Here is a 22,312-nt window from a genome sequence, read left to right as displayed (position 1 = left end):
TTATTTTATCTTGTAGTGTATTTTTTATAAGAAATTGTTCTGACTATAATTAATACATTATTTTTTTAGAAAAAGAAAGTATCCGTGGCATCACAACCGTCCGCTTTGGATCAACCCGAACGACCATCAATGATGACAGTTAATATTAAAATCGAACAACCAGACATTATACTCGTCGAGTCTTTGGAGCAGAAGAAATGTGATGCTCTCGTTTTGAATGTAAGTGTAGCTTTCGTTGTTAATCCAATATTCAAAGATTGACATAAAATGTTGAATCCATAATATTATGCATTTAAAATTAACGAGCATTATATCATTTGTACATGTTTATTATGTTTCATATATGTAATAATTTTGGTTAGTTTTTTTTTATTTCTGACATATTCTGTTTACCTTATCTCACTAAAAATGACAATATAAGCGTATGAAAATTAACGTCAAAATTGTTAAATACGCTATCAGTATAAGCGTTTTTATCGTATGTGTTATAATATCAAACTTCGCAAATCAATGTGTATGTCGTCAAACTGGTTCCTAACTTTCCATTTAATAACATTGAGATATACATATGGAGACGACACCGCCTACATCACTTATGTTCCGCTCCACATAAGCCATATAGCTTAACTGCACGCTCATTTTTTATTTGTTTTAAAGTGAAACGCATCAAATATGCCTTCGTGTGTGTTACTTTATTGCACAAATAATACGGAAAAGTACTTTCATAACTTTTCATCGGTAAGTACCTAACTAGATAATAATTTTTAAAACTTAGAGCAAAAAAACGGCGCACAGATTTTGTTCGTGATCTCCTCCATACGTAGTAATATTATCTCAATGTTAAATTACAAAAATGTCGTGACAGATGGAGGCTCGCTTCAAGCTCCGGCGCAGCGAAGAGCAGCTGGTAGCGGACGGCGGTATCTCCGGGCTGCAGATGGTGGTGCGCACGCTGGGCGCGGCCCGGGCCGGCCCCCCGCGCTACCTGCTCGCGCCCGCGCACCTGTCGCTCGCGCTCGCGCAGCCGCCGCACAGTGGCATGCATGTGGACGTGGCGCTCACGGATATTAAGATTACTGTGTCGCCAGGTGAGCTTTTGTTGAAGTGAAAACTTCTTTAGCGGCGTTGGGTAGACACGTGGTCTGATCGAAAAAGCGTAAGACGGACTTTTTTTTTTAGCTTTTATATTCCATGCGTAAGACGGATACCATTCCAATATATCAAACATGCTGAACGTTAATAATCAAGTTTTCACTTCTGCCGGCACTCCCGGAGTGCAACCCGTCTTTTTTTTTGACGTAACAACGTCTTATAATTCGATAGAGTCGGCTGCACGCACGAAAAAACATGACTCATGCGGCGTTATCTCGCTCTGAGGCGTTCCATGTGAGGCTTGAAGTGCGAGCGCTCTCGCTCGCGCGGAACGAACGACAAAGAAGCACAATCGGACGTTGTCACGTTCAATTATCGTCAGTAAACCGACTTTACAGACAACCCAAATATCTAACAACTCAAATATCACTTAAAAACCATGAAATCCTACAGACACTTGAAAATAATAGTGATTGCGGATATTATGTGTTCTTTTATATGTAAAAGGAAGTTATAAACTACTTTTTATGTTAAACCATTTCTCATATAGTATGTCCACGTACTGAAATTATGTCCAGATATAACGCGAATTTGTTTAGTTATGTGAGTTTAGCGATTTAAAAAAAATCGTGATGGTAACCGAGTGTTATAAATTATTATAATTTGATAGACCCAAGTATATAATAATATAATCGTTTGATAATTAAACTTATTAATATTATCCACAGATATAATAGCATTACTCAATCGCGTCCTGGCCACAATGACAAGCAGGGAGGAAGACAATGTGGAGCAAGAGAATAAACCGATCTTTTACAACAAGCTATGGGACATACAGCCATTCAAAGCTTCGTCATATTGGTTCCTAAAAACCGGTAAGAAAAAAAAACAGAATAAATATAATTAAAACTTTAGGTGTGGAATTCAACTAACACTTAAATTAAATTTATTGATGTTGTTATCGTAATTGACAAGATTAAAGATACTTGAAAGTAAATTTCTTGCATATAACAAAGGAGAGAAGCAAAACTTTAATTAATTTATTTTATTTGTAAGACAATTATGTACGTAATTTTCTACAGAGGTGGCAGAAGAAGCGATACTTCTTGAAGAATCATCAATGGAGTTAGTTCCGAAGCCACCTGTGGGTGAAATTTGCATGCTCTCCAGTCCATCGATTGTGCTTGCTTTGGAAATGGACATCGGTAATGAAACCATACCAGTGTTGGTCATGCAGGCCTCACTTAGTGGACAAGTTAAGGACTGGAGCTCAGAGGTAAGTTAATTTATTTATTTTTATTTATTACACTTTATTGTAATACAATCACTTAATAATAGGAAACAATAAGAAGAAAATATGGTACAAGAAAGATGTAGTACAATCGGCGGCCTTATCACTAAGCAGTGATCTCTGCCAGGCAATTAATTTAGTGTTCTTTTTAATTCCTTTTGTCACAAAACATAAGTGTAATAAAGTGTATGTAATCACATCTACTATGACTTTTCGAAGAGTATCACAAAACGCAAATTAGTATTATAATCTCGCAAATACAGTAATTTAGAAAACTTGTTATTTATGTCCATAATATGTGTCCATTAAATGTCTCAATTCTTTATAAAATACCAACATAATATTATGTTATTTCATTTTATTGTAGTTCTACATGGAATGTATATGGGCAATGCAAGTGTCATACTATAACATTGGTCGCGCCATGTGGGAGCCGCTGTTGGAGCCTGTGGAAGTTTTAAAGGATTATCAGTATCGTCACATACCTTGGGAACTTAAAATGGAGGTATGTACTGTCTGATCAAAAGAAAAAAAAAATAAGAATAAAAATGTGGTGAAGCTTTATGATTTATTATATTAGACTTGCTTGCTCAATAGGAATTTTCTGCATTTTGCGTTTGAATTCGAAGACTTTTACAGTCTCTAGTCCATTTGGACTAGAGAAGACAGCAAATTTTTTGAATACGCACGGAGTTTGAATACGAATTTGTTTTTTGAAACATTAAAGATCCGACTTACATGTCAATTCATGTTCTATTAAATTAGTCTTATCGCAATTTACAATGCCAAAATGTTTCAAATCCTTCAAAAAACATTTTATATCATCCACACACCAGATAGTAATGCGTCCCGAAGAGGCGCAATCAGCGATCGACACAACAGACGAAGCGGCGAACATTCAAGCGGTGGCGATGCGACAACCAAACACTACGATCACGTTGTCTAGTAGTGAACCGCTTGAGATCACTATCACTAGAAGTGGGATGGAGGTGCGTATATTTTTTAAAAACTATTAAGTATTAAATAAAGATTAAATATATTTTAAGATCGGCTTGATTTACAAGATAGAAACTTAGATTTTGTCCGTTAGTGTAACCAATGCGATTGTTAGGGAAATGTGAAGGGGGGGGGGGGGGGAGATGAGTAGGGAAGCTATCCTGTAAATTATGAGTCGTGTTTTTTAATTCTTGTATCTGAATAATTATGGTTATTTTTAACACGTTTATGACATGCGATGGGTATCGTAATAGTTGATTTTGATTTTTTTTCTAGGTCCTTACATTACTTGGAAATTCATTTGCAACTGCAATAGCTGAAAATGCTGATACAACTATGGTTGCAAAGTCGAAGCTTGAAGATGTGAGTACGATTTAAATTATAAATTTCCTTATTTTTGATTGAATATATGTTTTTGTTACAAAAGCACATACTAAGTTTTGAATTTATAACAAATTTATAATATTTTAGAGTCCAACTAAACAATACTTGGGAGCTCCATACGTTTTGCACAACTGTACCGGTTTGACAATCAAACTTATATTGCACAATAATCACGACTTTGCTGTCTTCCTCACGGAAGAGTATACTGCATCTGATTATAGGTAAGTCACTTAACTGCAAAAAATAATATAGTACTTTCTATTTTGTATGTTTGTAGTGGTTTGTGCCTGTTTTTTTCTTTGGATTGATCTAGCAGTCCTTTCCATAATATGCCTTAATAAAATTAAAGTTTGCAATGTTGAATTTTACAGAGAAGTTGTGTTGGAGCCGGGTGCGTGTGTACCGCTGCAGTTGAAGCAAGGAGGTATTAACGTTATGAAGCTCAACGAGCCGCCGCCACAGCTCAAGCTAAATATTAAGGTTTGTAGTTTATGGAAACATTTATAATTTTTTCTATTCAAATTGTAAAGTCATAATGTAAATTGGAGACATTTTTTCTGCAATTTTGTACTATGATATAACGACTGGATTTGCATGCCATATTTTAAAATCATATTCTTTTATCCCCGTGATCGAAATGTAAATATGCATAATTTTTGGTGTACGGACGCATCATATAACGAATGCATGGAAATGACGATCTGTGTATTTTGCGTATTCGTCACGTTCACACTCATAGAAATCTAAATAACAAGACACTAGAAGTCGTAAGCGCGCGTGACATTGTCGCCGCTCAGGTGGTTACCATTCCACAAGTCCGTTCGTCGCTTGGTGGTCGCTTGTTCAGTTGTTTCTGACACGTGCGTGAGTAAACATGGTGTGTTGCAGCATTTCCCAGTGCGGAAATTCTTCCATAAATTGTAATTATACTAATAAAGGAATAACATTTCACCGGCAAGTATTTTTGTTTATAAATATTGCCGTTTTTCCTTAAAATTAAACAATATTTACAAGCAATACGAATGACACAGTCAACCGTTCCTCTCATCACGTTTAGCTATACATTGCCTTTTACTATTGTCAACATCTGACAGGTCGGTTGTTATAACGGCCAGATGTTATCAAATGACAATTACAAGAAGCAATGTACTGCATTGTTAACGATAAAGAGTAAATAGTCGCAAGCTAGTGATGTGATGTGTTAAAATTTTTCGATATCGTAATACGATGTTTTTTTGCGTAATATGACGACTGATGGAATAATTGGATTATATTTTAATTTGAATTCTATTTTATTTTTATAACTGATATATAACTTTTTAAACTAAGTACATCGATACAATCATTTTCGGACAATTTTACTGTCGATACAGAATCACATTAATTAAATATACAATAAAGGACATTCTTCGCTTAGGTTGACAAAACTATTTTATGTTAAATATATATTCTTTGTAGATTTCCACAACGCCGTCCTGACATTAAGGACGAATGGATATCCGCGACTGGGAAAAGAAATAGGTTCCCTACAGGCTATAGTAGGATATGTTAAAAACATTTCAAAGAAGATGATTTCAATGTCACAACAAAAAGACGTACATTAAGTAATTGTTATAACTCTTATAATTTTTGGTGGTCTGGCGCGGTTCTGCATCAGGTGTTCGAGATTTTCAAATTTAAACTCTCAGTTTCTAAACCCCCTCCATTTTTTTTAATATATAATGTACAGACACTGTTTTATTATTTGTATATACTAGTTTGTATATATAGATAAATAAATATTTAAGTACATAACATGTTTTTATTTCTTATACCTATATGTACCTACAGTCTGCCGTGGGCCCACGAGATGAGCCTACCACTGTATTAAAATCAACAACTATATATTTCTTACTTGTTAACTATCACTTAACTATCGATAACAAGGCTGATGAAGTCTTACATCACTAAAGCGTTGAATGAACGTTAATGAAATTTCAACCTTATTTCTATGCGTTGAGGTTAAAAGTTATATCTATCAAAAATTAACGCCCTCTGTTGTCGAGTAGCCGAACTTTTTCGTATTTGAAGTTTCTAAGCAAAAGGAAACAAAACATCTTACGTACCTAGGGATGTTATACTAAAATAAACCGTAAAGTCGTGATTTAGGGTACATATTAAAATGCGAAATTTATTATTTATGTTAGTTTTCATTAAAATGAAGCTGTCCAATAAAAGGCATAGTTTACTTGTGTGAACTGTCTAGATATCGTTTTAAATGTGTGGATTTTGGCGACAGTGGTTTTCATACTAATTATGACATAATAGCACTTCTATGTGTCTTGTTATTTAGATTTCTATGGTTGCAACCATAGAAATCTAAATAACAAGACACTAGAAGTCGTAAGCGCGCGTGACATTGTCGCCGCTCAGGTGGTTACCATTCCACAAGTCCGTTCGTCGCTTGGTGGTCGCTTGTTCAGTTGTTTCTGACACGTGCGTGAGTAAACATGGTGTGTTGCAGCATTTCCCAGTGCGGAAATTCTTCCATAAATTGTAATTATACTAATAAAGGAATAACATTTCACCGGCAAGTATTTTTGTTTATAAATATTGCCGTTTTTCCTTAAAATTAAACAATATTTACAAGCAATACGAATGACACAGTCAACCGTTCCTCTCATCACGTTTAGCTATACATTGCCTTTTACTATTGTCAACATCTGACAGGTCGGTTGTTATAACGGCCAGATGTTATCAAATGACAATTACAAGAAGCAATGTACTGCATTGTTAACGATAAAGAGTAAATAGTCGCAAGCTAGTGATGTGATGTGTTAAAATTTTTCGATATCGTAATACGATGTTTTTTTGCGTAATATGACGACTGATGGAATAATTGGATTATATTTTAATTTGAATTCTATTTTATTTTTATAACTGATATATAACTTTTTAAACTAAGTACATCGATACAATCATTTTCGGACAATTTTACTGTCGATACAGAATCACATTAATTAAATATACAATAAAGGACATTCTTCGCTTAGGTTGACAAAACTATTTTATGTTAAATATATATTCTTTGTAGATTTCCACAACGCCGTCCTGACATTAAGGACGAATGGATATCCGCGACTGGGAAAAGAAATAGGTTCCCTACAGGCTATAGTAGGATATGTTAAAAACATTTCAAAGAAGATGATTTCAATGTCACAACAAAAAGACGTACATTAAGTAATTGTTATAACTCTTATAATTTTTGGTGGTCTGGCGCGGTTCTGCATCAGGTGTTCGAGATTTTCAAATTTAAACTCTCAGTTTCTAAACCCCCTCCATTTTTTTTAATATATAATGTACAGACACTGTTTTATTATTTGTATATACTAGTTTGTATATATAGATAAATAAATATTTAAGTACATAACATGTTTTTATTTCTTATACCTATATGTACCTACAGTCTGCCGTGGGCCCACGAGATGAGCCTACCACTGTATTAAAATCAACAACTATATATTTCTTACTTGTTAACTATCACTTAACTATCGATAACAAGGCTGATGAAGTCTTACATCACTAAAGCGTTGAATGAACGTTAATGAAATTTCAACCTTATTTCTATGCGTTGAGGTTAAAAGTTATATCTATCAAAAATTAACGCCCTCTGTTGTCGAGTAGCCGAACTTTTTCGTATTTGAAGTTTCTAAGCAAAAGGAAACAAAACATCTTACGTACCTAGGGATGTTATACTAAAATAAACCGTAAAGTCGTGATTTAGGGTACATATTAAAATGCGAAATTTATTATTTATGTTAGTTTTCATTAAAATGAAGCTGTCCAATAAAAGGCATAGTTTACTTGTGTGAACTGTCTAGATATCGTTTTAAATGTGTGGATTTTGGCGACAGTGGTTTTCATACTAATTATGACATAATAGCACTTCTATGTGTCTTGTTATTTAGATTTCTATGTTCACACTGCTTCATGCAACTATTGTTGCATGCCAATTTGTCATAAAGCGTGATTTAGACGATACAATTTTCTTGTACATTCAAGTACAATTATTGAATGCAATAAATTAAGTGCGTTTAGCTTTTAGAATTATGCATGCATGCAGGTAATTTACTGCTTCGATTTTATTGTATGCAACAGGCAAGAAACTTGCATCATGTAAATGGCGCTTAATAGTATTAGTCTGACCCATAGAGATCTAGAGAGATGCCAATAGCTTGCGCTGAGTACGAAACCTGTGTCTCATTACAAATTTACGCACACAACTGCAGTAAACAAAATCAAAACAATACTTCGCGTTTTGTGCGTGTCATCACACAAAAATATGATCTAGCGACTATTCGTTCGCACACTAGATTGTAAGTGACGAACGTATACAGCACCACTACAGCTTGTTATTTTTTTGGGCATATTGCTGCGATACCGGCCCCGCCCCCTAACCATATCTCCCTTTAGTTTCTGTGGTCTGACCCAACTTGTCCCTCTACAGTTAGTGGAGCTAGACGAGGAGCTCCAGTTACCAGTGGAACGTGCAGACAAGCGGTACTTCACACTGGGCCGGCGCGGGTCGGGCGAGCGAGCCCGCAACGTGACGCACGCCGCCGCTATGGAGCCAAGGGGTCTTATATCGGATGTCGTCATGCAAGATGCCGCGCTGCATATCTACTTGCGAAGCGTGGTGCAGGTACACAGTGGGTTACTGAGCTCCAGTAACCAGTTTTACTGCTAACACTGCATATATACCTGCGTAGTGTGGTGCAAGTAATGGCTTAGTGAGAATAATCGTGCGGATAATACCTGGAGTTTAAACATTCACTCATTTAAATTGCGTCCTCAATAGTGTACAATATATATTTTTTCATTTATTCACTCCCGTGTAATTAGATTAAAAATAGCTGTAATGATAGTTTAAATGCTTTTTGTTTTCGAGTAACATTAACTTGACACTATACAATGTAAAGTTACAACATGTTAATGACGTACACGCATTGTGAGTATTAATTATTTTATTGTTCGTTAGTTTTGTGTTAGGTAACATCGATTTCACAAACACCAATACTATAAAAGTTGAACACAATAACTTCGACACACAGGTAACGAACACGCTCGCGGTATCGGTGTGCGTGTACTACATGACGCTGAGCGGCAACGAGGTGCGGCTGCTGGGCGAGGTGCGGGCGGGCGGCACGCTGCGGCTGCCGCTGCAGGCCGTGCACACGCCCACCGCTGAGATATTCTTCTCCGTTGAAGGTGACGTGCCCTTTATTATCTTCATATAAAATAATAGCGGTCGCCCGTGGTACCTACATGTTTACGTTTTTTTTTCATTAAAAAAATGGTTGTTTGTAAAGTAGGTTTACGATCGAGATGTTTACGTGATAACGTCTGATTGGTGGCAGCGCTCGAGATGAGACGGGAGATCGGTCCGTCTCTCTCTCATTATACCTGCGATCGCGCTCATGAGGTTTTGGTGTGACACAATTTTCTGAACATGTCACCCGACTAAAACGATTTTAAAAACGTTATCACGTTAAAACTATCCTATCTCTCAAGTTGGATCGAACTGCACATGGTGTGCGAATTTTATTATAATCGGTCAAGTGGTTTAGGAGTCCATTGAGGACAAACATTTTTGTGTGGTGTCTCTCAATGTTAGCCAGAAGGGCTTCTACATTTTAACGCGGACGCGAGGACAAACATTGTGACACGAGATTTATATATATATTAAGATTGTTATGACGTACAAAAGTTTTAAATTATGTCGCACAAAATTTTAAACACATGCCACAGTAACACATCTTTTCAATAATCATTACTTTTTGTGTATACCAAAAGTTTTCTATTTATTACTGTCTTATTCACTGCTAAAAAAATATGAACTGCAAAAATCTTTTTATTTTGTACTAGCGGTCCGCCCCGGCTTCGCCCGTGGTACATATTTCGCAATAAAAGGTAGCCTATGTTCTTTCTCAGGGTCTAAAGATTATCTGTGCCAAATTTCATCAAAATCGGTCCAGTAGTTTATGCGTGAAAACCATACATACATACATACAGACATACATACATACATACATACATACATACAAACCTTTCCTCTTTATAATATTAGTATAGATAAGTGATAACTGATATAATATTTATGGAAAATAAAATGTTTTTAGGTTTTACTGTGTCCGTATCGCCGTTTATCTGGCGAGAGCTGCAACAAGAACCGAAAATATCCAAGTTATTACAATGTGATTCAAAAGATAAAAACAGCGGAGAAAAGTTCTATTTGAGGGTAAATATTATTTTTCATAATAATGTTAATCTTTCTTAATTGATGTTCACCTTATAAATTAATTATTATTTATTTTAGGCTGTAGGAACAATGGAGCAAGTATTCTACGAGCACTCCAACCGGCATACATTCGCGTCATCATGCTACGATATAGTTCTGAAGCCAGCAGTCAAGATGCAGAACTGTCTGCCCGTCGACATTGTTGTGTCTCAACTTGGCTTGAAACGCACGCAATTGTTCAAACCGGGCGAGATGTTCCATTTGTCGCATTTGGCACCGAATAGAGCGTCTATTGTTGTTATGGTAAAAAAGACAAGATTTACATGATTATATATTATGAAAACTTTTTTGACATGTTTTATAGTGGAGGGCATTTTTATAGACTTTTATATAGTTTATTATACTCCTCTTGATTGTCATAGTGATATACAGGGTGAAATTCTAGAATATATTATTCTAAATATAATATAAAAAAACGCTGAAAGAACTTACGAGGCTGGTTTTGATAAAATTTAAAAGTGCATCATTTTATTTTTGAAAAAAAATTCTTTGAATCGGCAGAATTAATGTTATCTGTATTTGTTAATGTACGTAAATACAACGCCAGTCGGGCATATTTTATGACCTTCTTATAGGCAATCTTGGAGTCTAGTTTATTTTGTCTTATAATTAAAAAAAAATGTTTACTATTTTGAAACTATTACAATGAATATTCGTGTCTATAATGCATTGTTTTCTTTCCAGATCCAAAACTACCTGGACAAATGCTGGGTGTGCACCAAGAACTTGCCGGAAGAAGACGCAGAACTATCAGTATGGACGTTCGAGTCTCACGACAGTCCCGCGGTGATGCTGCTCGAGCTGGGCCTGCACAGCGCCGACCTGGAGGGAACCCAGCTGCTGTCGCTGTACTGCCCCTTCTGGATGCTCAACAAGACCGGCTTCACGTTGTGCTACCGGGTAAGTGTCGACTCTATGGTGTAGGGGATTGGGTACAATTTGGCGGACCTAAAAGGAGTACGATGCCCAGATTTTTTTTTCTAATACATTTTCGTCCAGAATTTGTTATAGTCCGTTTTTTTGGATAAAGGATAAGTGCAACTTTTTAATCAAAATTGAATGTATCAATAAGGAAAAACATGATTGACTTTTGTCTTTTTTTCAATTACTACATACCTAATTTCAAACTGTAAATTGATAATATTTATTTTTCATAGTAAGATCTAAGGTGTATGTTTTATTTAGGGTTTATGAGATTGGAAACATTTTATTTTCCTGCAACTTTATTTTTGAAAGATTTCTAATAGAGCATAAGTTCTAATCAAAAATCCAAAGACCCTAAGAAATAAGGGAGTTATTTCTTATTCATTTTTAATGTGTCCATACAGTCTCAATATCGTTTATATTATGTAAGAATATATTTATGCTGTATAATATGAACAAGGTTATTCTGTAAGTCATGAATATTCCGTGATTGCAGAAATCAAAGAAACCAGAAAAAGATTCCAGCACCCCCAATAAGGTATCAATGCGATGAAAAATAATCATCAGCTTTAGATTCCTACGATTATTAATCCTACATCATCTCCATTGTAACCTACCTTGTACATATTTACAATTCAGCTTGCCTGCAATTAATAATAAACCATACCTAGCTTTCATTAGTATAACTCAAAAAATAATGATTGTAAATTGATATAACTGCGTTTTAGCATTTTGAGTTTTTTTATTAATTAGTGTTGTTCTATGACAGTAAAATGGCATGCTTCGTAGACATAGAGGCGTGTATTTGATTGTAATAATGTTTTATATTTGATGTAACTATTGATGTGAGCCATTGCTGTCTTTTAATTTAGTGTTGAATATTGCAGATAGGACATTGTCGTTGCTGTAAATTTATTAGACACCACTCCCCTTGTTTGTCGGTGAGTGCAAACGACTTTTAGCAACACGTAAATGTATTGTTTCTTTCTAAAACACACAGGTTGCAAATGAGATTGTTAGACAATCTTCAAAATATTATATACTCAAAGATAAGCACATCATTTTTTAATATCTCATGGGCTTTATAGCTGACTGCATCTCTAAAAAAATACTTCCATTAAATATGAACCTTTCCCAAACTTATTCCTCGCATTCGCACTTGACACAACTAAAGCATGTTGCATGATCATAACATAATTGTCATATTGGTCCAAAGAGACATTGGATAATAAATCACCATTTCAACAAAATTTAAATCGAAAGGAACAAACTCTCTACTTCTGTACAGTTCTTCAAGTCTTTGGGTACGGAGGCACCAATATTAAATTACTCAAACGGATGATGGATTGAGAGAGGAAATACGAAAAACAAGAGGCTAAATAACAATAAATGTTTCAGAACGCCGATGAGACCGGCAATGTAATCTTCCACCCGAAAGATTATAAGGAGCCGATAATGTTCTCTTTCCGCGCCAAAAATTTCTTCGGCAAAAAGAAAGCTGCGATTCGCATCGAGTTCGGCGAATGGTCCGATAAGTTCTCTTTGGATGTGCCTGGGAGCTCCGGTGTTGTCATCTGTAAGAATGAGGGTCGGACTTATCAGGTAAGTCACTATTTCATTCGTTTTTTCCACTTTGTACTTCCACTATATTGTCATCTTTGATAGTCTTTTTTTATGTTGTACATTTTATGATATAATGGAAATGTACGAAGGAGATTTACTAAAAACAATATTGTTTGTTTGTAGGTTGCAGTTACGAATCAATTGACTTTCAACAGTTTGACAAAGATGGTTATATTCACGCCATTCTTCCTTATCATCAACGAGTGTCCGTTCGCCATTCAGTACCAAGAACTTCACCGCTCTGCAGATCCTTGGAAAGAGGTGTGTATTATTTAAATAATATTAATAAAAAATAAAAAATAAAACTTCTTTTCAATTGGCATGATTAATTTAAAATAATTCTAGGTGGAACAAAACTCGAGCTCACCTTTATGGCCAGCGGTTGAAAAAGAAGACAAGCTATTGCTCCTACGTGTTTCTGGATCAAAGGAACACGCTGCACCGTTCTTGTACACGGAGCAACATTGCGTTTGCTTAAAGTTAAATAACGAGGTAAGCACACAAATTATTTTCCATGTCATAAATTTATCTTTTTGTGGTCAAGTATCAACCTAATTTACAATACACCTTATGCTCTATGAAAATATTAAAATTTTCTATTTATTTTTTTGTATATTTATCACGACTTGGGGTTTTAGCAGTATGCATAAATACACAATTACGTTAAGAATTTCTTTGAATTCTTTAAAAATTTCTCATTCATAAAGCAGTTAATCGAGAAGGTAATCCCTGTGGGACACCTTCACTGCACTCCCGATTCGCGGTATTAAAATCGTACTGTAGGGGTTCGTCTAAATGAAACCAGCCTTGTACTCAGATTGATCTTTATTACCACTAAAAAATGTTGGACTGAAATTAATATTATGTTCTTACAAAAAAATAACTATAGCGAGATTTAAAAACGCTTAAAATAAATTACCGCCACCTATGATTAACTTAACGAACTAATGTAACTTTATACAATCTAATGATCTGTCATGAACATACCGCCCACCAAGGACATTTATTGAGGAAATGTCCTTACAAACAAAATCCGCCCACCTTGAGGGGACATCTTTAAATATAATTATACAAACTGAAACTTACATTGTATATGAACTTAAATTTATCTTCTTACATTTTACTCGCAAACATTTTATCTACGCAACAATATCACTTTCTATAACATAACTTAACTTTTACAAATACACTTTAAACATCTTCAAAAATACAATATAATATAACAATTATTCTTTCCTTAATAAAATACACAATTTGTTAACAGGTCTTTTAACAATACTTTTTTTAACTAAGATACTGACAACTCTAGTAACTTTATCGTGACCTGGATGTTTGTCTATGATTTTACCCATGATCCACCGCATCGGCGGAAGATCATCTTCCTTTATGAGGACAATATCTCCTATATTAGGCTCGCTGGTTTTGGACTTCCATTTATACCTTATCATTACATTCGACAGATATTCCTTTGACCAGCGATCCCAAAATGACTGAATCATTCTTTGAATAAGTTGCCATCTACTCAATGAACTCACGTTAGAATCTAAGTAATTATATACATCGGGTATACCTAACAAAGGACCACCGATTAAAAAATGACCCGGCGTTAGAGGTGCAGGCTCATTAGGGTCTGATGTATCGACTGTGATTGGCCTAGAATTTAAGCAAGCTTCTACCTGAGCAAGAAGAGTACTCATCTCCTCGTAAGTGAGGGTGGTTTCGCCTATGACTCGCTTGAGGTGAAACTTCGTGGATTTCACTCCCGCTTCCCAAAGTCCGCCAAAGTTAGGGCTGTGCGGAGGAATGAAATGCCACTCAGTACCATTCGCTTCCAACTGTTCACCCACTGATGAAAGAGCTGACTGGAGCTCACGGGATGCTCCTACAAAAGTAGTCCCGTTGTCGCTCCAAAGCTTGGCACAGTGACCTCGTCTGGAAACGAAACGTCGAAAAGCAGCTAGAAATGCTGGTGTGCTCATGTCACTTACGACCTCTAAGTGAACGGCACGAGTTGCCATACATACGAATAAACATATGTAGCCCTTGTATGAGTGGTGTCCTCGGCCTTTGGTTGTCCTTATGTTTATCGGACCAGCATAATCCACACCGCTATGCAAAAATGGTCTAGCTGGTGTACAACGAACTGTTGGAAGTGAACCCATTAATGGAGACTGAGTGCTAGCTCTTAATCGAATACACTTAACGCAACTCCTAACATGTTGTTTAACTAAAGTTCTAACCCCTATAATCCAATAGGCTGTTCTCAAATAATTAATCATCAATTGAGGCCCTCCGTGCAACGTCTTTATGTGAGCGTTTGCTATAATTAGGTGAGTTAAATGACTACTTTTAGGTAAAATAATTGGATGTTTGGTTTCATTACTTAGTTGTGACATTTCAATTCTGCCACGTATTCTGATTATACCCTTATCGTCAAGGTAAGGACATAGTGCTTTTAATGTATTCTTAATTAGTATATCACCCTTGTTCCTTAACTGTAAATATTCTTCTTTAAATATATCCCTTTGAGTAATCTTTATGCAACATTCTAATGCCTCCTCCAATTCAAAACTTTGTAAATATTTCTCTTTATTTGTTCTTCTGCGATATCCCCTTAAAAATCTTCGACAATAGGCAATAACCCGTGTTAATCTTTGTAAAGATGAAAAGCGTTCTAACATTGTAATCTCTCTTTCTTCTTTTACAGCAACAGTAAATGTCTTGACACTTTGTTCTAAATCTGTGCTCATTTCCTTTGGCCTATTGTACTCAATACATTTCTGCTTGAGAAACGACGGTCCTGAAAACCATATCTGATTATCCATAAGCAAATTTGGTAATACGCCTCTTGAGGCACAATCTGCTGGATTGTCCTTAGATAAAACATGATACCATTGAGTGGGTTTCATGATGGTTAAAATCTCTGATGTCCTATTTGCTATGAACGGTTTCCATCTGCTTGGATGGCTATTCAACCATGCCAATACAACTGTGGAATCAGTCCAAGCCGTTATATTGTTCTTAGAAATGTTAAGTACATCTGCTGCTTCTGCAAGCAACCTAGATACCAGAAGCGCACCGCACAATTCCAAACGAGGAATGCTAATCTGTTTGACGGGTGCTACTCGCGTTCTGGCAACCAGCAACGAAACCGTTACTCCACCTTCGGCATCGATTATGCGAAGGTAGATTACCGCCGCATAAGCACTTTTAGATGCATCGCTGAAACCATGAAGCTCCAGTTGATCGTTCAACCTTGTTCGCAGCCATCGAGGAATCCGAATTCTGGTAAGTTGGGACAACTGACTACGGTAAGCATTCCATTCCTCCATCATTTCTGCATTCACCTTATCGTCCCATCCTACTCCTGCTACCCACAACTTTTGTATAAAAACCTTGGCAATGACCACACTAGGAGCTAACCAGCCTAGTGGATCGAACAAACGAGCTATTTCCGAAATAATTGACCTTTTAGTTTCAGGTGCAGTCGTCGACATCGAGATATTCACCGAGTACTGGAAGTTATCTTCGCTGCGGTTCCAGGTAAGTCCTAAGATTTTTATTGTACTATCAAGCTTAATATTAAAATTTTCCTTTTCTTCATTATTTATGATTCCCGTATGTAGTGTTTGTCCTATATTTTCATTCCCTTCAATTGACCTGATCCTTTTCAATATTTCCTTATTATTACTATTCCATTTTTGTAACACGAATCCACCCTTTCCTAATAATTCTTTCATTTCCTTGTAAATTCTAATTCCTTCTTCAACACTTTCTGACCCTGTCATTAAATCATCCATGTAAAAACAATTTAGAATTTTATCTGAGGCGACGGGGTAGTTTGCTCCCTCGTCATAAGCAACTTGATGTAGCGTTCTAACTGCTTGATATGGTGCAGATGCTGTTCCAAAGGTAACCGTTATAAGTTCATAATCTTCAATATTCTTATCAGGACTCTCGCGCCAAAGGATCCGCTGAAACATCGCATCATCTTCTGATATAAGGACTTGACGGTACATCTTAATAATGTCCGCGACTAATCCAATAGGATGTAATCTCCATCTTAAAATTGTGTGTCTGAGGTCTGCTTGTAACGTGGGTCCGATCATTAACGTATCATTCAAAGATATTCCATTGCTATTTTTCTCAGATGCGTTGAAAACCACACGTACCTTGGTTGTACTTTTGTCGTTTCTTATGACCGCGTGGTGAGGTAAGTATACTGCTTCATTCTTTTTATTATCGTTGTCCTTAACCTGCCTCATGTGTCCTAACCGTAAGTATTCATTAATAACTTCTGTGTATTTTTCTTTCAAATCCTTGTCCTTTTCTAATCTTCTTTCTAATGCTTTAAATCTTTTTTCAGCTATTGCACGTGAGTTACCAGCCGTACAAGGAGGATCCTCGTCACGAAACGGTAACTTAACTATATATCTACCACTAGCATCTCTTGTAGTGGTTTTTGTATAGAACTCTTCACACTTTGTTTCTTCCGGTGAGTATAACTTTTTTGTACTATATTTTTCTTCTATTTCCCAAAACTTTTTCAAAATTTCATCATCTTCATTTTGAATATGTAAATGCATTGCTCTAATATTATTTGATCTATTATTTTCAGATTCGATAGCTCCCGATAGTACCCAGCCGAAGGTAGTGTTCTGGGCCACTAGAGCCCCCGAAGAATTTTTCAATATACCTTCCAGGATGATACTACCGTATACGTCAGCACCCAATAGAACATCTATTTTATTGGGAGTGTTGAACTCAGGATCTGCCAGTTTACTATCGCTTAAACTTAACCAGTCGAAGGAACTTGTACTAAGATCCTTCTCTGGTAAGTAGGCAGTAATATTTTTTAATACATATGCATTCAATCTTAGGCTAAATTCAGAATTTAACCGGGATTGAATCGTTAAATGTACCATGTATTTTATCATGGTTGAACTATGACCTAGACCTGAAACAGAGCCCTTAATTGGGATCTTCTTCAGTCTCAAAAGTTGAACTGTGGCCTCTGTAATGAAACAAGCCTGTGACCCTTGGTCAAGTAACGCACGTACCGTTAGGTAGTGACCCATTTTGGACTCGGCTTTTATTAGCGCTGTGGCTAGTAAAACCTGTCTTGGTTTAGAAACCTCGCCTGAAGAAAAACATGAAACTATTGGATCAGTACTAATAGGCGCATTAGTACTTCCATGATCATGCTTCTTCAAGGTGGGTTGACCTTTATGCTCAGCCTCTCCTGAAGGATGAAGCAAAGAATGATGCCGCTTTTGACAAAGTCTACATGAAGTAGGCTTCTTACATTCATAGACTATGTGATTACTACCCAGACAATTAAAACAGATTTTATTTTTAGCTACAAAATCGCGTCTGTTTTCCAAAGTTTGTTTAGCAAACTTTTTACAAAAACAGAGCTTATGCGATTCTGTGCAAAACTCACAACTTAAATTTGGAGTCGACGCGATCAACGCTCGTGGTTTATGCGCCGCTGTACTATTCGACTGATACCCAGGTGACCTTTTTGGTTCTACACACTCTAACGCACGAAAACGGTTCTCAATAAACGACTTAAATTGTTCAAAAGATGGCAATTCATTTTTAGAATTATTACTAGATATATTTAATTCCCATTGCTTTCGCGTTTCTGTATCTAATTTAAATGTAACAATATGTATAATAATAACATCCCAGGTGCTTACATCTATGTCTAAATTTTTGAGAGCATTTAAACAATCACAAGTAGTGTCTAGTAATTCTTTTAATAATGCAGCCGATTCCACATTCATACGTTTTTGACTAAACAGTCTCTGCAGGATGCAATTGCACAGATACTTCCTGTTACTATATCTTTGCAGCAACAGCTGCCAACATGGCTCATAATTTGCATCGGTGATGGGCGTTTGCCTAATCAATTGTTCCGCTTCACCAGTCAAGTGACCCTTTAAGTAGTGGAGTTTTTGGACATTGTCCAATGATTTATTTTTGTGAACTAACGATTGGAATAAGTCTGAAAAGGTTGTCCACTCCGAATACTTACCCGAGAAGACTGGTATACTAATTTTGGGCAACTTGACTGGTGGATCGGAGGAGTTCGGTCTATGATTATCCTGATAGTTTTCCCTAAAGCCACCCAATGCTGCACTCAATAAAGTTTTATATGTAATATAAACGTCTTCGGTGTTATCGTAAATATCTCTTATTTTTTGTTCGATGGTGTCAAAATCAAAATTTTCGAATAATTTCGTGTTAATGTCGGAAAACTTCCCCCAATCCTTTTCCAAGAGCTCCAATCTCGCTTCGACGTATTCTCGAGTTACTCTCTCCTTGGGACTTTTTTTAAAATTGACTAAGCTTTTCCCTATTACATTTTGCAAACTTTTTAAGGTATTTATGGAACCTTCCATGGCTGCTTTACGCCACCTTATGCTTACCACTGATGCTTCAATTTGTCCTTGCTGCTCCACGCCGCCTGGCTGCTTCAAGTTGTCCTTGCTGCTCCACGCCGCCCTGGCTGCTCCAAGTTATCCTTGCTGCTCCACGCCGCCTGGCTGCTCCACGCCGCCCTGGCTGCTCCAAGTTGTTCTTGCTGCTTCACGCCGCCTGGCTGCTCCACGCCGCCCTGGCTGCTCCAAGTTGTTCTTGCTGCTTCACGCCGCCTGGCTGCTCCACGCCGCCCTGGCTGCTCCACGCTGCCCCGGCTGCCCTTGACTGGTCTTCTCCGCCTGGTGTTCTTGCTGTCTTCTTTTGCACTCGCGCGTACTTTCGACAGCGATCCACTGCCCCTTTCTAGTACGATTGACCGTATGATCCGGTTCGATTGGACCAATATTCGAGAAGGTAATCCCTGTGGGACACCTTCACTGCACTCCCGATTCGCGGTATTAAAATCGTACTGTAGGGGTTCGTCTAAATGAAACCAGCCTTGTACTCAGATTGATCTTTATTACCACTAAAAAATGTTGGACTGAAATTAATATTATGTTCTTACAAAAAAATAACTATAGCGAGATTTAAAAACGCTTAAAATAAATTACCGCCACCTATGATTAACTTAACGAACTAATGTAACTTTATACAATCTAATGATCTGTCATGAACAGCAGTTGAATGCTATAAAGATAAATATAACGTTATAAGTTTTAAAATTAATAATTGATTATTCTTATAAAAAATACTATCTAACTAAATATAACTTCATTCACCATCTAAACTATAACCTTATAAATCAAAAAAACAGTCGCCTAGTACCCACAACACAAGCCTTAATTGAGCTTACTGTGGGACTAGGTCGATTTGTGTAATAATATCCTATATAAAAAAAAAACAGTACGGCGGTCTGCACGTGGAGGTACAACTAAGTGAAGGTGGCACATACATAACGGTGCGGCAGTACCGCGACGGGCACGCGCCCGCGCTTCTTGTCAACTGCACCGACCACACGCTCACCGTGTACGAGAAGGAGAATGTTAATGTCAGGTAAAAGCAAACAATTAAGGGATGATTTTTCAAATTTCGTTAAAACTTATTCGTTGAATAATCTATAAAACTACCATTTTAAAAACGTATTCTAATTGCCCGTATTTGACAGTTTACGTGACATTTTAATATTATCGTGTAATACTTTATTGGACGGATAAGTTTTATCCAAGCATTAAAAAGTTGGCCCTAAAAGTATTATCGTACATAGCAATTCAAAAGATAATTAAATTTGTTAGCGAGTGCTATGTTCGCATACTAACGCGTCTTGGTCTTATATTTGGTGATTTATTTATTAATAAAAAGGTTCACCAACTAGATACATAATTGTTTGTTGAAACAATTTAAAATAAACATTAGTACTTACGTTCTAAATTACAGGTAAGCACCGAATTAAAAGATAGATTTTAAAGGTAGTTAAATTAATCGTATCCGATAGAAAAACTAAGCAATGTATACTTCTGAATGTTACACAAAATGATGTTTTTTCGGAATTTGTATATCTCCTTAATTATTTCAGAAAAATACCTTCGATGAATAGGATGTTGTACACCTGGGATAACCCTGCGGGTCCAAGAACACTTATTTTTGAGGGGTATAAAAAGAAAGAAATTGAGAATGATTTGAGAAAAGACGGAATTGGAGACTTCATGTGAGTGTCGCTATTTGTATATGTTCACATTGTTTTCACACTTATTTTACACTATTAAAAACTTAATTAGCTGATAATTTACCATATTCAAAAGTGTTTATAAACATAAGCAACTTTTGAGATTATGATTGGATGTTTGTTACATATAAATTCTTATTTATAATAATTAAAATACATTTACACAACCCAATCATACTCTTATTACGATTCAACAAATCATTTTTTTTTTCATCTGTATGTTTTTTTATAAACAGGATATCCGAAACCGAGCGACTATGGTGGGTGTCGTTCCTGGACGGGCTACAGCGCGTGGTGCTTGTAACGAGTGACGCGCTACTCGCGAGCGGCGCGCACACAGTGGGCGAGGCGGAGCCCGTGCGGACGGAGTTCGTGCTCGCTATACACGGCCTTGGCTTGTCGCTCGTTAACGACCATGACTTGACGGAGATACTGTATATGAGTATATCCAAGTGAGTCGAACTCAACTTAAACATTTATTTATTTAATTGAACTGCTGAAAAACGCTTTTGAATCGTTCAAATATATCATTTAATACATACCACTGTTTTGGAAAGCAGAGAGAACAAAGATCTCATCGAGATTTTGTGCTTCTACCGATTTGCTTGTGAGTGTTTCACGCTTCGTATACAAACACGTTTAATTATTAAAATATTATTTTCGTCTAATAAAAAATAGAAGTGATTTTATTTATGCGGGATCCAGGATATAAGCGATTATTTTTTACAGTTCTGGTATTATATGGGAACAATGCAAAATGGGTTCACGACGGTATAAGAAAATTGAAGGCCAAAAACTTGTACAATATGAAGAAGCATACCAAAAGTATCTTACTGCGAAAATGGTTAGCGATACAGAAGTCTCTCCTCGAGTGCTTATTGATGAAAAGATTGAGGTAAGTTTTCAATTAGATTTTAAAATTATTTTACTTGGGTCTTTATTTTACAGCATTTTATTTTCAGCAGGTTGTGGGCATTTAATTTTTGTAACAGAAATTTTATGCACGTAACAATTTTAATTCTATGCACACATTTGTCACGTGACTGCATTTAATCTATACGTATACACATCTAAACGCACTTACCTCCAGTTCAAGATGAAAACTTGTTAAAAAGAAATAAACGATCTTTTTACATCTCTATCAGGTGGACTTCGCCGAAATGCGCATACTAAAGCCATCCAGCCGTATCCTCCGTCGCACGCAACAGCCGGGTCTCTGGGCGAGTCTCGGCATGACGGCCCACTCGCGGCGTTTGCACGCCCGTCTGCACCGCCTGCAAATTGACCAGCAACTGCCCCTACCCACGTTCCCGGTGGTGCTGGCCCCCGTGCCGCCCCCCCGGTCGGTGGCCAATGAGGATCCTAGTGGTGAGTACATACATTATCATATACGTTTTATTTCGCTTCTTTCTATTATATGCGTGCAAGTAAGAATTGGAACAATCTTCCGGCTTCCGCTTTTCCCAAAAACTACAATCTGGATTTATTGAAAAGAAATGTCAATAGGCATTTATTG

At 36.6% G+C, this 22,312-nt stretch overlaps 1 protein-coding gene across 2 annotated transcripts in view; it reads left to right on the top strand.

The window, feature by feature from the left end:
• Positions 1-22,312, top strand: part of Vps13 (vacuolar protein sorting 13C) — a 55,062-nt gene that overhangs the window by 19,694 nt on the left and 13,056 nt on the right. The window contains exons 28-50 of one of the 2 annotated variants that reach the window (XM_090106367.1): positions 70-219; positions 866-1,088; positions 1,821-1,967; positions 2,175-2,368; positions 2,751-2,888; positions 3,220-3,372; positions 3,656-3,742; positions 3,851-3,984; positions 4,135-4,243; positions 8,250-8,444; positions 8,854-9,010; positions 9,922-10,040; positions 10,119-10,343; positions 10,785-11,000; positions 11,521-11,562; positions 12,423-12,626; positions 12,771-12,908; positions 12,993-13,139; positions 19,978-20,126; positions 20,647-20,778; positions 21,033-21,248; positions 21,526-21,691; positions 21,942-22,164. In XM_090106367.1, the coding sequence (XP_089962493.1) occupies positions 70-219; positions 866-1,088; positions 1,821-1,967; positions 2,175-2,368; positions 2,751-2,888; positions 3,220-3,372; positions 3,656-3,742; positions 3,851-3,984; positions 4,135-4,243; positions 8,250-8,444; positions 8,854-9,010; positions 9,922-10,040; positions 10,119-10,343; positions 10,785-11,000; positions 11,521-11,562; positions 12,423-12,626; positions 12,771-12,908; positions 12,993-13,139; positions 19,978-20,126; positions 20,647-20,778; positions 21,033-21,248; positions 21,526-21,691; positions 21,942-22,164 (3,664 nt within the window). Of the gene's footprint in view, positions 1-69; positions 220-865; positions 1,089-1,820; positions 1,968-2,174; positions 2,369-2,750; positions 2,889-3,219; positions 3,373-3,655; positions 3,743-3,850; positions 3,985-4,134; positions 4,244-8,249; positions 8,445-8,853; positions 9,011-9,921; positions 10,041-10,118; positions 10,344-10,784; positions 11,001-11,520; positions 11,563-11,911; positions 11,966-12,422; positions 12,627-12,770; positions 12,909-12,992; positions 13,140-19,977; positions 20,127-20,646; positions 20,779-21,032; positions 21,249-21,525; positions 21,692-21,941; positions 22,165-22,312 lie in introns of both variants that reach the window. The other variant, XM_090106368.1, reaches the window with a different exon arrangement.

Source organism: Colias eurytheme, chromosome 10 (assembly GCF_061535395.1).
Source record: "Colias eurytheme isolate Ceu_HAF_F1 chromosome 10, ilColEury1 Martin Lab GWU primary, whole genome shotgun sequence".
Taxonomy (NCBI): domain Eukaryota; kingdom Metazoa; phylum Arthropoda; class Insecta; order Lepidoptera; family Pieridae; genus Colias; species Colias eurytheme.
The sequence above is the reverse complement of the archived record's forward strand: the minus strand, read 5'-3'. Positions and strand labels throughout refer to the sequence as shown.